This window comes from Schistosoma haematobium, chromosome 3 (genome assembly GCF_000699445.3).
Source record: "Schistosoma haematobium chromosome 3, whole genome shotgun sequence".
In the NCBI taxonomy this organism is placed as follows: Eukaryota; Metazoa; Platyhelminthes; class Trematoda; order Strigeidida; family Schistosomatidae; genus Schistosoma; species Schistosoma haematobium.
The window spans coordinates 40,380,816-40,396,155 of NC_067198.1; the positions used below are offsets into that span (position 1 = coordinate 40,380,816).

The window sequence follows — 15,340 nt, forward strand, 5'->3', positions numbered from 1 at the left end:
TGCTTAAAAATTATATTAGTAAAAGAGAATAAGATTAAATAGACATACTTTAATTATTCCACCACAAGCGGCTTAACTTCAGCAGTCATGATCATTGTCTGCTCTGCTTCCCTCTCCTTCCCTCCTTTCTAGCCCCCTTGAGATATGCTGCCGAAAACACAACTGCAATAAGTAATGCTTCGGATGTTCCAGAACGGTATAAGGTTGAGATTTACGTGAATTTGATCTCGACCACCAGTTATACTTTGCAACATGACCTCCATAAATCGCGCCAACTAGCATTAGTTACATTCACATGTGAGAAGTGCAATTGCACCTACTTCTATGACCAGTGTAACTTACAAGATAACGACCTAACTAAATAACCTATGACAGTAAAGCCTGTATCATCTGTAACAATTTGATCTTGCCCGTGAACCGGCATGCCTCATGTAACATATTGTTATTTGAGAACAAATTATTATTACTAGTAGTTTTCGATTATAAATGTCTTCGAACCACTCCTTGCATATATTGAGACAATTGAGTAAGCAGTGTCTGGGTTAAGAATAGGTTACTAGGTAAGGATGGCTAATCGACTGATGCAGTATTAGATCTTCATCATCTGAGGCGATCAAGATAAGTGTCACGTATGCCCACCCATCGCCTACGTCGATAGACTATGTGTTCTGGCGCAGAATTAAGCTGGAAAAAGCCAGGGGCAGCCAAACCAAAACATAGCATTCTTTCATGAAGTTGTTGGAAATTGAACTGAGCAATTTTATTAGGTGTAGACCACTGTGTTGAAGTTGGCGAGATTATGCAACCAAAGGTTGAAGACTTCGAATTATCTTGCACAAAATCCTTTGCAGTAACACAGATACAACTGTAAATTTGTGGTCTAGTTCGGCATAAATGCATTCGTCTTTTTTACTACAATAACGGACCTAACCCCAAAATTGTAGGTTTATCACGGTGTTTCTACTCGGTCTATAACATCCTACATGGAGATCATATCATAGTCATCACTAACTTGTCCTGCTGCGACAACCAGCAATATGACGTCTGGCACTTTTGAAGAGCACTTTTGGTCTGGCAAGACAGTAATATATTCAATACAAAACACAGAAGGTTACTTAGAGTGACCACATATATATGACCGAGCCATGCCATTTCTATCTATTATCCCCTCGTTCGCCATTACTGACCCTCTCTCCTTGGTAAATGTTGAATGTGAATTTCGTCAGTTATCTTATGTTCGGCTTCGGGTATCGTATGGTTAGAACGAATACCACTACATATTCATTCCTTGTCTTCCTCCAAACTCCGAGATTCTAAATTCCTCATAAAGTTTCACTGTTCTTATTTGACTAGTCTATTTCCTGAGTCCTATCCTCTGAGTCTAGTCTTTTCAATCATCATTCATACTGTTTCTACCTCTAAAATTCTATAATTTGGCCTGACAAATTCACCTCTCTTTGTTCATACGGTATGGCAACTTGAACCGATGTACATACGTACCAGATTCTACATGGTGACTGACGGAGTGAATATTGATCAGTTTTTGAATTCAGTTGATTAACGTGGTCAGCACAAATAAGTAATCAAATTTAGGCTCTGTTGTGTCCGAACAAGATTAAATTATGGGTAACCTCCGGGAACTATTCGTGGACTGTTATTATTTTCTCTCTCTTTTTTCCTTCTAAATAAATATTGTTCTTAAGATTCCGAAGTTTGTAATTAAGACAGTAACTTGTGTTACACTTAACTTCTCAGACCCGTTTTATCTTCACTATGTATATATGACTTATACATAATGATATTTGGTTATTTTTTGTACTTAGTTGAGACTTTCACAGCATCACTCCGAACTATGACTGCACAAACATTTGTTCTAAAGTCATAACTTACTGCAATAATAAGTTATTTTTCTTATAATAATTTTTTACTCATTTGGAGGTATATACATAGTCGTTCATTCTTGTTCTGTGATCACAAACACGATTAATAAACTATTTACGTATTCCGAGTCTCCTTTATTTCTATCCCTTTATTTTTTCCCTTTCCTTCATTTAAGTCAACTCATCATTCTTCTCAACTATACAGAACCTGGTTTATTACCACTATTCTATTATCACTATTATCACTTTTCCTCTGTTTTTCAAATATGGCAAATATAATGCTAACATTATTGACACTTGTGTATTATCGCATTTTTGAAGAAACCCTAAACGGTTTCTTCACAACGCTCATGTACCCATAAGATGTCTGTGAATAATAATATTATACATATTCTTATTGTATAACTATTAAGTAATTAGGATTTATACATTTATATTTCGGTTATTACAAGCTACTACTATATGATTTACTATTCTTGAGTTATTCCCAATCGATTGGCTACGGTCTGTCATACTTGGTCTCGTACAATTGTTGTTGTTCATTTCATGGTGTAATGTGGTTTGTTCTGCTGGTGTATAAACCAGTTATTTCTAAAATAGATTATTCACACAGTGAACGCTGATATTGTATTTTGGACTCATACCTGTAGGGCAAAGCAAGAACCAATAAGGACTGAGAGTTGATTTCAGGCTGCTCGTAATGGCTGACGCGTCATTGGTTTGTCACAGTGCCAAGGTCGTACAGGTCGGTGTTCTGATTGACGATCCTGTCACGTGGTGTACTGACAGTGTAGTGACATTGGACCATAACCACACAATCCTCAAAGCTGAATACGAGATTACTCGGAAAATAGATATTCAATATTTAGTGCGGAGAAACACTTAACGATGGAGAAGGCGCGAACAATGAATTGAATGGACTGGAGTTGATCGGATGGCATGGCTCGGCCATGCAGGCGTGGTCCATCTGAATGTTACCTTATATCTTCTGTTCATACTAAATATATTGTTCCTTCTCTAGCCTAACCTTGTTCTACATCATGTATTGGTAATTGATACGATACAGTGAGTTGGTGTAGTCGATGGTGTGACTTCCACGTAAGATCTTATAGATTAGGCAGTTATATCATGACAAATCTACAATTTTGGGATTAGATCTGTCATTAGAGCAGTACTAATAACGAAGTACACCATGTAATTCTGCATTGCCGAGCCCGATCAAAGAGAGGCAGCCCTATTGTTAATCCTCACTTTCACTTTAAGTTTGTGGATCGATTTTCGCTTATGTCAACTCATCAATTTATTTGTCCTCTGATTAACACCCGCGTGTATTATCGTATTGTGGTACTGATTAATGATCATAGCTTACTAGCTCAATCGGTGCTAAGAACTGGTCATCTATATTGTTAGCTACGATGGTGTATTGAAAAGCTTTAATAGCATTTACATGCTTCAGCGAAATAAACTTGTTGAAATATCAAGCTCTAGCAAATATAGCCTTTAAATGACGTAAATAGGCTTTGACTAGCAACGTGAACAAGGACCGAATGGTTATCTGTACCCAATTCTTCGTATTGTTTCTTCACTTAACGTTTCACGCTGTTTTAAACTTCGGACTATCCTGTAATATCGTTTTTTACGATCACTCCCTGCCTAGTCTCCGATTTTCGAGTTCCATTGCCAAACAACGAATACAATACTCCTGAATTCTACGACTCTCAGATTTTTACTAAATCAATCAAGCGACAAAGTCTATAGCGCTACACACACCTAGAAACCGTTTGGAATACTGCGTATTCACTCTCGTTGCTTTTGGATAATTGTTACTTGTCACAACTGGCCTTACATACGTCAAACCTATTAGATTATCTTATTCCTGAGAATAATCCATGCGAGTTTTACTATTTTCCTGGATGACTTACTGCTTCTGTACTTCACATGTATATTTTTCACTGAGACTAGCAGCATAAATTTCATACAAACCACTCCCAAAACTTTAATGGTATAAGATGTATTTAATAGCTACAACATACTACTACTACTACTACTACGAAAAAGTGTGTTGTGTACAGAAGAAGCATATTAGATTTAAAATTATTTGACATTTCTTAGTTCCAAATACCATTCCCGTATGTTTATAAGTGTCATCACATCAACTACTGTAACTTCGTATGAATAATCTATATTATAACTCGTCATATTCCTGACTGTAGTTCTACAAGTCGTCTCAATTTAAAATGCTTTTTTGGCCAAGTCTATTAGTTTCAAATTGTTATATTCCTAACGGACATTTAAAAGCAAAACTTTGGAGCCTACTATTGAGAATAGCATTTAGTAAACAAATATTTCTGGGTCGCAGTCGGTAATATGATCAGGCAGCTTGTGTCCGCTGCTACTACAAACTACCGATATTTCATAATCACCTAAAATGACAATACCTATTTTCCATTGGCTAATCCTCAATCAAGACTACAAGTGGTTATGACGGTTTCTGGATATCGTCATAAAGAATTGTCATGACTTAACAATCACGTACTATGATTGATAAAATTGATGAAACTATTAACAAAATGGAATAACAAATTGACTTGTAATTGTTATTAAACAGTGTTGCTTTCTCGTTATCTTAATCTAAAATTTTGTGATTAGAATACTTTCCTCTAGTCCGCTGATAGTCTCCCACCCTCACCCGTCATATACCATCTTCTTTAGATTGTCCTTCTGGTTAGAATACAACGTTTGCAGACGCATCAAAATTAAGCGCATCGCCTGAAACAATTGGCGTCGTTTCCACGACTCAGATGACTGCTCATTCTACAAGATATTACGAAATACATGTACTCACTGACTTAAATAGGATGGAACTGCTCATCAGTCTCGGTTAGAAAGATTTCTGGAGGCTGTACGTTCCTATAACACATTATGACGAAGAAAGTTCATAGTTAATTGAATATACTGGATTGGGGTTACTTAACAGTACTTATTTCCTATAATAGGACTGCTAAACTACTGGCTAGGAAATCGCAGTACAGTAATTCGTTGTCAGTGAATTTTGAGACACTTAAAATTAAAGAGATTCTAAGGTGTCTGAACTTGCACAAATCCTTTGGTTTGGACTGTATCAGACCAAGAGTCCTGAACGAACATGCTAACCGTCTTTGACTCCCTCTAGCTATTCACATCGAATATTCCCTAGTCAAGCGTGAACAACTTTAGATGGGAAAAGAAGGTGGTTATGTTAACACACAAATAGAATGACCAGGAGGGATCATCCAATTACAAGCAAATTTCCTTACTCGCTTCAGAGGCGAAGTCCATAATCGCCTTCCCAACAAGTTAATAATTTTGTCAACCACAACACGGCTTCCTACCTGGTAGATCACGTAACAGAAACCTGGTGACTGTTCGGAATAGATGAACCATCTCAATAGAATACAATATAAGTGAGTGTCTAATGATATATCTCTTAAATTGCCTAGACGAGAGATTACAAACTGTTAGCGTACCGTTCTGTTAGACTGGTTTTTTATGAAAGTAACGTGACATGGGGCTTAATTCTGAGACTGTCCCTCATTTTGTCGTTGTGACTATCGGACTCTCCTCTAAGCAGATGATCTTAAAATCTAGAGGGAAGTAATTAGCCCAGATTATATTTCCGGGATGGTTTACATGGATACAAGACTGGATAGCCGGAAACCTATTTAATCTCAATACCCAGAAGTGCATAATGCCATCAAGGAACAGTTGAGATACTCTACCCACTATGTACTTTCAGACAAATTCTCGTGTCACATTTTTAGCCAATGTAAAGAACCCGGGTGTAACATCCTCCTGGCGTTCTTCAGTCAATAAAGCGTAGTCACCGTTGAAGTTCCTTTGTAAAACAGGTGATAGCCTGACTTCGGAATCATTCAACCTATTTTCAGTGTCGTCGAAAGATCTCACCGAGAAATATGTTCATGCGTTATTCCTTGAATTTTTTTAGAAGACGAGAAACTAAAAAGGTACTCACACCAAAAAACAATACCCAGCTTACCTAAAAGTACCTAATTTACGCCCAATGAAGTACCCGAGAATAAGGACGGGTTTTGTTCTAATGTGTCGTACTGCTCATAGTTCTCTTCACCCGTATAGAACACTGATACATTTAAGTAATATGTCACACATGAAAGGACATCAGCTCAAAGTAGAACATGAAATAATCCGCGAAAGATCCGATCAAGCGTTATCGCTGTTCGTACCAATAAGCTATGAGACTCCTTATAAAAATCTTTATCAGTGGCAGACCCTGGGGGATCCTCCAAAAAAGGTTACTCAAACCTCGTGGGTACTAAGGGAAACTGCTACAAGTTTTACTCTACTATGGAATAAATTCTTTTACTGTACAGCTTATAAAGAGAATGGCATGAAAATCACACTTCTTTTTAACCAAGAACGCACTCCAACTACTTAAACAGAGATACAAAAGAGCTGAAGTTCGTTTACCAGTTTATCGACGGAGTTTGTATTAATAATCCTATCAGTTGTACTGATCACATTTTGTGATTGTCAATCCGTAACCCCACTGCGTTTCAACAAAAGCGTAAGTTAAGAAATATGAAATGGCGTTAACGTTGAAAGTGGTGTGAAGAAAATTCCTAATGTCTCGATGCATACTGTCTAGGGATTAGCAACCGTTAAAGACTTTAGGATATGCTCAAGAGTTCCGGGCCACGATCTTCCAAGCAATTTAGCTACTAGAAGCTAATAGGAAGATACGTTTCGAGGTTAGAGGGGATAGCTGTTGGTAAAACACTGTCTATAGTAATATTTTTCCAGTTGCCTAACGGTTTCTGAGGCTAAAGAAACGTTTACTCTATTGGTGAGCCCCCATATTTCCTTAATTATTCTGAGGTCAATTTCTTCAGCCTACAGTGAACTAAACTATAAGACTGACTCGGTGTGATGGTGTTTCAATGCGTTGTTTAGACACTTCGTCCGAAGAAATCCCGCGTGGGGTTTTGAAATCCCCAAGGTTGTAGCGTCGATTTGTTTTGTATTCGTATTTGTTCATTTGATTATATTTCTCCAATGAACTTGTAATGAACAAGTTTCTACCAACATCTCAAATTGATTGGCTTCTTATGGATAAACCGACGGTCGACCCTATTCTGTTAGGACTCGATGAACATAATGGTAAATCTTTTACTTACTTAATCGTTTTAAAGATAATGGTATGCAAGAAATAAATGAGTTGTTCTCAAACACATGTGAAGACCTTCACAGGAAAGAGCATTATGCTGCTGATTCCTCCAATCAATTTGAAGTAAGTTAGCTGAGAGTTTGTACACGGTCGCTTTTAGGTAGATGGAGGTTCATGTGTTGATTCGGAATGCCATGAACCGTGGGAGACTAATTTTTGTTCATCTGGAATAAATGTGACAACATCTGGAACACCAAGGTATACATCTAGCATAACCGCTGGTGTCCTCAAGTCATCTCAAAGTACACTGAAGACGATGTATGATGAACGTGACGTTTTTGGCACCATAAAATGCGACGAGCCAGCTTATCAGTCTTGCGAGGGGGTTGCAGAAACTGTTGACAAACACAACGCTCTTGAGTATTCCAGAAGTTTGACCCCTACAGAACCATTTGTTAAGCGACGTTTGACAGCTCAGGAAGTACCCGAACATTCACCTATAAGTACGGCTATCCACTGCCATTTTAGAGATCCAGGGCCTTTAAACTCATTTGGCCTATTCCAATCTTCTAATAAAACTCATGACTCCCTAACCTTACGCTCTGATTTCCCTAATCTTGAGGTTGGTTCTTTCGCCCCACTTACAGAACCTTCATGTATGTTTTCAACTCCCACGGTTATGCCTTCTGTAGATTCTTTGAATCATCGCGAAACATCTGAAGTCGATTCTCAAATATTAAAAGAAACGGAAAAAGTATCTCCGAATTCCAGTCCTGTTTGTCGTCGACCTGGCCTTTTGAAAGGATCGGGCCCTTCCTCTCCTTCTGCTGCTCATCATTGCAGTCTTTGTGGTAAACAATATCGTCATGTTGCTTCTTTGAGAAATCATATGCGTAAGCATACAACAGGAGCGCTTACTTCAAAGCGATATAAGTGCAACCACTGTGTGTATTCAAGCCAGTACCATCGTAACGTGATCAAACATATGGAAGCAACTCATCGTGATCATGAAGCACTCTCAACAAACAACACGACTGTTTTTCCTGAGATGGGTTCCACCCCGTGTGATTCAGTCGCTTCTGATGACTTGAAGTCGGGTTTTATTAACTCTCGCGTTTGGATTCCATGTACCAAAGCTGAGCCAAATGCCTGTTGTACCATGTCTGGTACAACTGATTCCAAAGACTTACCAATCTTTTCAAATGTTGAGCAATCCACGGGTTTTCCAGCTCCAAACCTAGGTAAATTTAGAGTAAATTGTTTGATCTTTTAGAACCTCATATTGTTTCGCGTCAAATATCATCAAATTATGGCTCTAGAATGGCGAACAAGCATTATGAAAGCGATCATGTTGGTAATTTAGGGACAGTAATGAGTAAGTTGCCGTTTCATAATGCTTATTTTTAGTCGCTAATGATGCCTCTAAATCCTATCGATGTGACATTTCAGGTTGTGATCAGGCATTCCAGTCTGTTAAATATCTATCAAATCACATAAAGGATTCACATCGGGATATAAAGAGATTCAAATGTCCACTTGAAGGATGCTCATTTTGTGGGCTACGTCGTATGCACCTCAAACGTCATATTACCGAGTTTCACAGTGGTAAGTCAGACATTTATGCTCGTCTCCGACTATATTCGCATGTTCTTGGTTATTATCCCTAAAGCTATTAAATTGAGTTTGTAAGTAATGACTCATGTCAGCCAGTCAGTCATGTACAACGTAGAGCCCACTATGTTATATCTAGCAATATGGCACCGTGCTGCTTGTCTGAATACTTAATATCTGTTTGTCAAAATCAAATGTGAGTTAGTTTCATGGTGCGTATGTTATTACTAGGGTATCAGTCTACGATTACTATGTGCTGTTTTGATGAAATTCATTTAGGACTAACTTTCTATGAATCACAGTAAAGCTTCATCCGTAAATCGAATGTCATATTTATGTACAGTTGTAAAGGATAGTAACTATAACCCACCTAATTTAACTTTCAGTAGAAACAATTCATTCTGATTTCTATGTTGGCATACTGAGGAACGATAATAAATCGCAAAGACAACTTTACTACTCTAACAAAAGTAATCCTAGGGGATATGCTTTACCAGGTTACATCCTCATACTTCAGAAAAATTTTTGTGCATCTGATGCTGATAGCGAGACTAAAATTTATGGACAAACCAATGCAAATTATGGATGGTAAGTCGTGAATTTGGGCGCGTTCGTTCATCCATATGACTAAATAGCACTTTGGGATTATAGCTGATGTTCGTTAGTGATGAAAACATTTACTTTAATTCATAACCTTAAAATCTGATTCAAAATCGTAGTCCTAATTCATATTAATTTATAACATTTGACACAGTAGGTGAATTATTTCGAGTTCACTTGAGAGTTGCTCAAAGGTAGCCTGTAAATTATAGCCCATTAAGGTTCATTTTCAGAGCTTTACGGGAAATCTGTTCAATCCATGCAATTTTAGACTTTTAGTCTGCTAAAATGTAAATAAATTTGATAAAAACAGTAAGGAAGGTTTGGAACATGATTTCCGGAGTTTTGAAGATAAACCAATACTGTATCTGGAACAATGGTAACATCGATGAACTTTGGTCAGGTAACTACGCTTTCCTACATCGCTCACACTTACTGAATTAAGATTCCTTTATCATGTGGCCAGTAACCTAACAACCTCATCATGCAACACAACGTGACTGTATGGAAACTATGTAAATTTCACCAACTTTAATTGTTTTAAGCTCATATTCCTGGGATTTAGTTTACCCTAAAGAGTACATGTGTTTGAAGTGGGTGGCTATGTACTACAGATTTTAAGTCAGATGAATGTCTTGAAAATGTCACATACCTGGATATGTACCTCTTTGATATGTTTTTGGCTGCTTTTGTTGCTACCTGACACAATACAACTGTATGATATAGCCCGTCAACTATACCTATAACCTTGTATTAGACCTTGAACCAGTTTTTATTTATTATAGTCCAATGAACTAACACGGCATGTTGAGGCAAAGCGTGTTACTAAGATTGCCAACCTATCGTAAATCAGTGTATATCTTCTCTGTAAACTTAATTGGGACGATGATTTAGTGAATTATACCATAAAAATCCAATTACTAAAATAAACGTTTGTAACTCAGTTAAACTTAGTAAAACCTGATAAGTCAATCTATGTTCACGCTCTTAAGCCACATTGTGACTAATTATACTTGATTCAAGTATGTAATGTGAGGTTTAAACCTGGGATATTGTTTCAAAGATGAGTGATTCAACAACCAACCAACCACTTTATTAGTTTAGTTTTAACCAACTTAGTACCTTCTCGCAGGTTAGTGTTTTAGGGTTTTGAGTCGTCTACGACATTAAAATAAATGGAGTGAGTTTCAAATTTGCTTCCCAATCATATAAAGCTGGTTACTTTAAAAGCTGAGTTGTAGTTCCATAGTTTGGAACAATTTTTGTTACTAGTCTTTCTATGTGTATATCATCGTGAAGTGTTGACTAGAAATATAAATCTCAGTCATCTTACCTTGGTAATTGTAGCTGAATAAAATTATACCTCGAAGACAACTATAAAAAAACTACCTGTTACCATGTCTTCAATCTTTGACATACTTCAGTTGCAGCTAGTCGATCACGTACTTTTAACTCGGTCTTGGGGTATCCTGTTACCCCGAGTTGTGCCGTTTAGCCAATGCTAAGCTGCCTGTGTATTTCTCGTAGTCTTTTAACCATCAGTTGATGCGATTCTACTCAGTGTTCTTGTTTTTTCTCCAAATTATGGTATCAAGTAAAATTTCGACACGGAATTAAATTGATGATCCACACTAAAAAATAAAACAAATGTTTCAGTTGAAATACGTATCCGACTTTTGTAGAGCGTCGTGTGCTCTCGAAAAAAGCATTTGATTATCTTATTTTTTGGCACCAGTCATTTGATCACCTCTTTTTTCAGAGGTATATGAGTCCAGAGTACATCTCTATATTTCTGTGATGAAATTGTTAATCGTTCAGTAGTCTAGCCTCATTAAGTATACTTCGTCTTCACCAAAATTAATATCATGTATTTTGAGGTGTCTTAAATTTTTGTAGACTCCGTGCATCTGATTCGTCATTGTACTTACGTATGTTTTCCTTTTTAGATAAAAAGCTATCACTGTACAAAATGTTGGACCAAAATCGGCTTAATCATGAGCCGTATAATTCTGTCCAACCTGTAATGATGTATGGTAGACAGGAAGGTCTTGCACTCAATGTAACAAAATTATCCGACAGTCAACCATTAAAACGGCAATGTTACAATTCTCAGATGAATAATTATGTCCCTTTGGATCCTTCTTATGCTAGTGACAACTCGTACCACGATCCTAGCTGCCGTGGGAGTGATGTATATTCCTTTCCGATCTCAGGTTTTTCACATCCATCTGGAGATTGTTGTGTCTCGGAAGACACTGATAGTATGTTATTCAGTCACCCAGCCTCTAAAAGCTTCGAGCAGAAACCTCATTCATATATCCGTATGTCAAATCAAATCAATAGACCCTTTGGAAATACGTCTAGTAGTAATATGCCGTTCCATATTGAACAACGTGTATCTGTGAACAAAGCCCGTTCAATTAACCCTTCGAGCGATTTTCATATCCAGTCTCCATATCCTCTTTCCGTATCAAACCAGTCAGCTCATTATCACCAACGTGATCCAAATACATTGGACAATGATCTTCAGTTATCATGTGAAATTGTGAATAGCGAGTCTTTACAGGAACAGCAGGAATTCTCACAAAGTGCCGTCTATTCTAATGTAAAATCACTGTCTTTTAGTCCAAATGACCCATCTACTAATCGTATGACTGAACCTGATGTAGTTGAACAGCTTTTAGATTCGACAAATGCTCCGAATATAGTTTTGGACCAGATTCTGTGTGAACCAATTGAACCAAATAAAGATGATGAAGTTAGAGTTGAAACATCCACATTGTCTACTGCAACTGTGAATACCTCTCAAATCTCTCCTTTGAATTCCAAAGTTCTGTCTAATAATGTAAAAAGTTCTGTATCTGGAGCAAATATGTCAATTAACATTGTACATACTAGCAACATGCTCTCAGAGACTGATGCATTCTTATCCGATTTACAAGAAATCCTCGAACGTGACATGCCCATGCTGACATCTTCAACACCTAAGGGTCTTGATTCTTCAGAGCTTGTTTTAGTCACTGTCAAAGAAGCTATTTCTGAGTCGAAATCTCCCACTGGAATAACTGGATGTAAGCTAACAAGCACATCGTCACTACCAAGCACTGACTCTGGGCATGAATGTTGGAGCAGTAGCAGCAGTTGCAGTGTTGGTCCTACTAATGCTTCCACATGGGGTCAGCAAGAAGCTACAACTCCTTTAAAAGTTTCTTCTCCGTCTTCGTCTTCATATCCATCTAACCAGCCTTCTGGAACAAATCACTCAACTCCTAGTATTTTTGATAATCAGGTTACAGAGCAAATTATCAATGAACAGTTCTCTGATCATGATTCTCATGACCAACTGTCAAGCAAATGTTCCAATACTCTCCACTGTGCAGCTATTACCGTTGATGGCATGCCAGTCACTCCACAAATGTCATCAGTCGTCGGATCACATCATACATTACCTTTAAAGTCAAATAAGAATGTTCGCTTAAACAGTGCCAGTCAACTTTCTCATGGTCATTCATCTTATCCTCATAGTACGTTATTTGTTTCAGCTTCAGTATAATTTTATATATACTCTCTTATATTTTTTCTATTTGGTCTAGTATACTGTCGGTATTTTTTAAAATTCCATTTAGTGGCTGGAATCCCAACTTCCTACAAGTTAAGTCTTCCTGAAAATTATAGAGCTCTCTACGACCGAAAAGTCCTGCGAGTAATGTCAATGAGATTATAAGACAGAGTACAGAACCGCATGAAAATAGCATTTCAAACATACCACAGGTAGTCGATGATAATAACTCAGTGGTGAGTCCTAGTTTAGTCGGTAACTGTCATTATCACGCAAAATACTAGTGCGTACATGGTACATCTTTCGGATAAACTAGCGGATTTATTATTCATTCTGTTTTATACCTTAAAAAGATAGGATTATTTGTTCGATAACAGTTGCTGTTATGAAATGGTACCACTATTTTAACCAAACCACACAAAGTAACAAAAGATATTCAGAATAAAAAAAAGTACTCCAGGACAGCAAATGACAAACAACTATTGAAGATTTGTTCGGGAATAGTATGTAACGTTTTATTGCAGATAAAACTAAATTATAGTATAATCAATATTTATATAGATTTCAAGTTTAAACCTTTGCGATTCAATAGTTTGACCATTATACAATAAACTAGCTTTTGTGTCTAAACTCTACTACGTTTCAGGCAGCTGGTCAGCAAGTAATCTAAACAATACTCATTACTTCACATAAACTCACATTTCGTTACATCAGACTGAATACCTCTCAGAACTACATCAACATAGCAGTCTTCCTCTTGCGTTACTAACCGTTTGACTGGTTCCTATAGTTTATAGTTGAATATTTCATACCTGAATCAGTAAAAAAAAACTATCAGCCATCGGCTTCTCATGGTTATTCATGTACGGATGCTTGCAATTGCGTGGTAGTCAATACATTTGACTTTCAGTAGATAATGTGTTCGAATCCTGTCTCGCATTCTTTCATTTACTTATTCTAGTGGTATCACCAGCTCCTACACAAGCCATGTGACTCAAAGCTGAATGCATAACTTGTAGTCAACGAACGGGCTTCATTATTCATTTCATTTTTGCAAACATAAATACAAAACTGCATAACCATCATAATGAGGTGGCCAACTGGTTAAGACACTCCGCTTACTTCGGTCTGGGCAACTGAGTAATGCTATTAGCCTCACACTCAAAGTGTGGCTTATACCTAAGCACCTAGTGAATGACTTAATTCCAATTTTGGAAAGTCAGATGCTCCTTAAATATAACATTGTACACCAATAATTAGTAGCACTAATCTATCTTCATTCGTCATTAGGTTGGTATCAATGAGCTCCAAGTTCGACATGATCGTTCCTCGTATTTGAATTTAGTGCTGATAAGATATAGTTGTCTGTCGGGGAAATTATGTACGAGTAACTTCATGATTTAGGATCTAAAGTTCTCATAATTCTCAATGGAGAAAAGTGCAAGACATTCGGGGGAGAATCTTTAAAATCATCTCAAAAGAATATACGCATAATATTGACAGCACACTCACCCAACACTGGATTTTAAGACATTTCTGTAGAAGCTAACAACCGGAATATGAAATGTACTATCTAAACAGTTGTCGTCGTAGCACTAAAATACTGGCATAAGTAGCTGTGTTGGATATATAAGACATAATAAATGTCTATATCATTTTTAGCTCTTAATTCCCATCTTTACAGTTGATACTGATCTATGATGAAAACTCCCCTTAAATTAATCAATGCCTTCATTAACCACTTAACTAAATGCGTTTATATAATCAATGTATAAGAGAAATATGTGTCAAATGTTAGGTCGTATGATATCAGCTGATGTTTAGAAAACAATCATTGTGGAATACGAGGGAATAAAGTGCAAATTTAAGAAAAGAACACTAAGAGACATGTTTTTTGAGTGGGTAGGAAATTATCGATCCTATGAAAGGAGGACTATGCTATTTAGAGTCAAATAAACCTATTAGATAATCAGTGCGTTAAAGGTTGGCATAATGTACAGCTTTAAGAAATAAAATATGGTAATTTAGAACATGTCACTTCATTACAGCGGACCTAGGTTGGTAACCTGTGCGGCTTGTACACTCAATTCATCCGTTACATAAATGATATTGAAAAAAGTCATTTGCTATGTACTATCTTCTAACACAACTTATTGTAGTGTCGCGGTTCACACTGTGTTATTATCTTTGATCAGTCTATTTTACTCAATCTGTCTCTTGACTTGAAACGTAGGCTGTTAAAACTATAGACGACGTAGAACCCAGGTAGGCTAGTCATTACTATTTTTTTAGTTTCGTCCTTGAAAGGTAGAAACCACGTATGTTTATGCTCTTTAGAACCAAGTCTCATTGTTTTGTCTGAGAAAAGTCACGTCGTTCTTATACACACCAAGTAAAAATCACTTTCTACAGGAATTTCTAAGAGTAACAGTTGGTACTTTTCAGGAAGACTTCGTGTCCTACTGTAGTATTTTTTTTCGAGCTATCGGTAGGGATGTACATACTGTA

The 15,340-nt window shown here is 37.1% G+C and overlaps 2 protein-coding genes across 4 annotated transcripts in view; one reads left to right on the forward strand and one right to left on the reverse strand.

Annotated features, from left to right (window-relative positions):
- Nucleotides 1-556: 556 nt before the first annotated feature.
- On the reverse strand, nt 557-1,044 carry MS3_00000141 (uncharacterized protein). The gene has a single exon (XM_051208027.1). It carries the CDS (start codon nt 898-900, stop codon nt 601-603), a length of 300 nt encoding a protein of 99 aa, XP_051069881.1. The 5' UTR covers nt 901-1,044; the 3' UTR covers nt 557-600.
- Nucleotides 1,045-6,764: 5,720 nt separating this feature from the next.
- Nucleotides 6,765-15,340, forward strand: part of MS3_00005788 (uncharacterized protein) — a 108,225-nt gene continuing 99,649 nt past the window's right edge. Inside the window, exons 1-6 of one of the 3 annotated variants that reach the window (XM_051213869.1) lie at nt 6,765-7,055; nt 7,088-7,185; nt 7,223-8,303; nt 8,336-8,437; nt 8,470-8,667; nt 11,220-12,797. In XM_051213869.1, the coding sequence (XP_051069884.1) occupies nt 6,962-7,055; nt 7,088-7,185; nt 7,223-8,303; nt 8,336-8,437; nt 8,470-8,667; nt 11,220-12,797 (3,151 nt within the window). In that variant the 5' untranslated portion in view covers nt 6,765-6,961. Of the gene's footprint in view, nt 10,906-11,219; nt 13,069-15,340 lie in introns of those variants that run through there. The other 2 variants (XM_051213868.1, XM_051213870.1) reach the window with 2 other exon arrangements.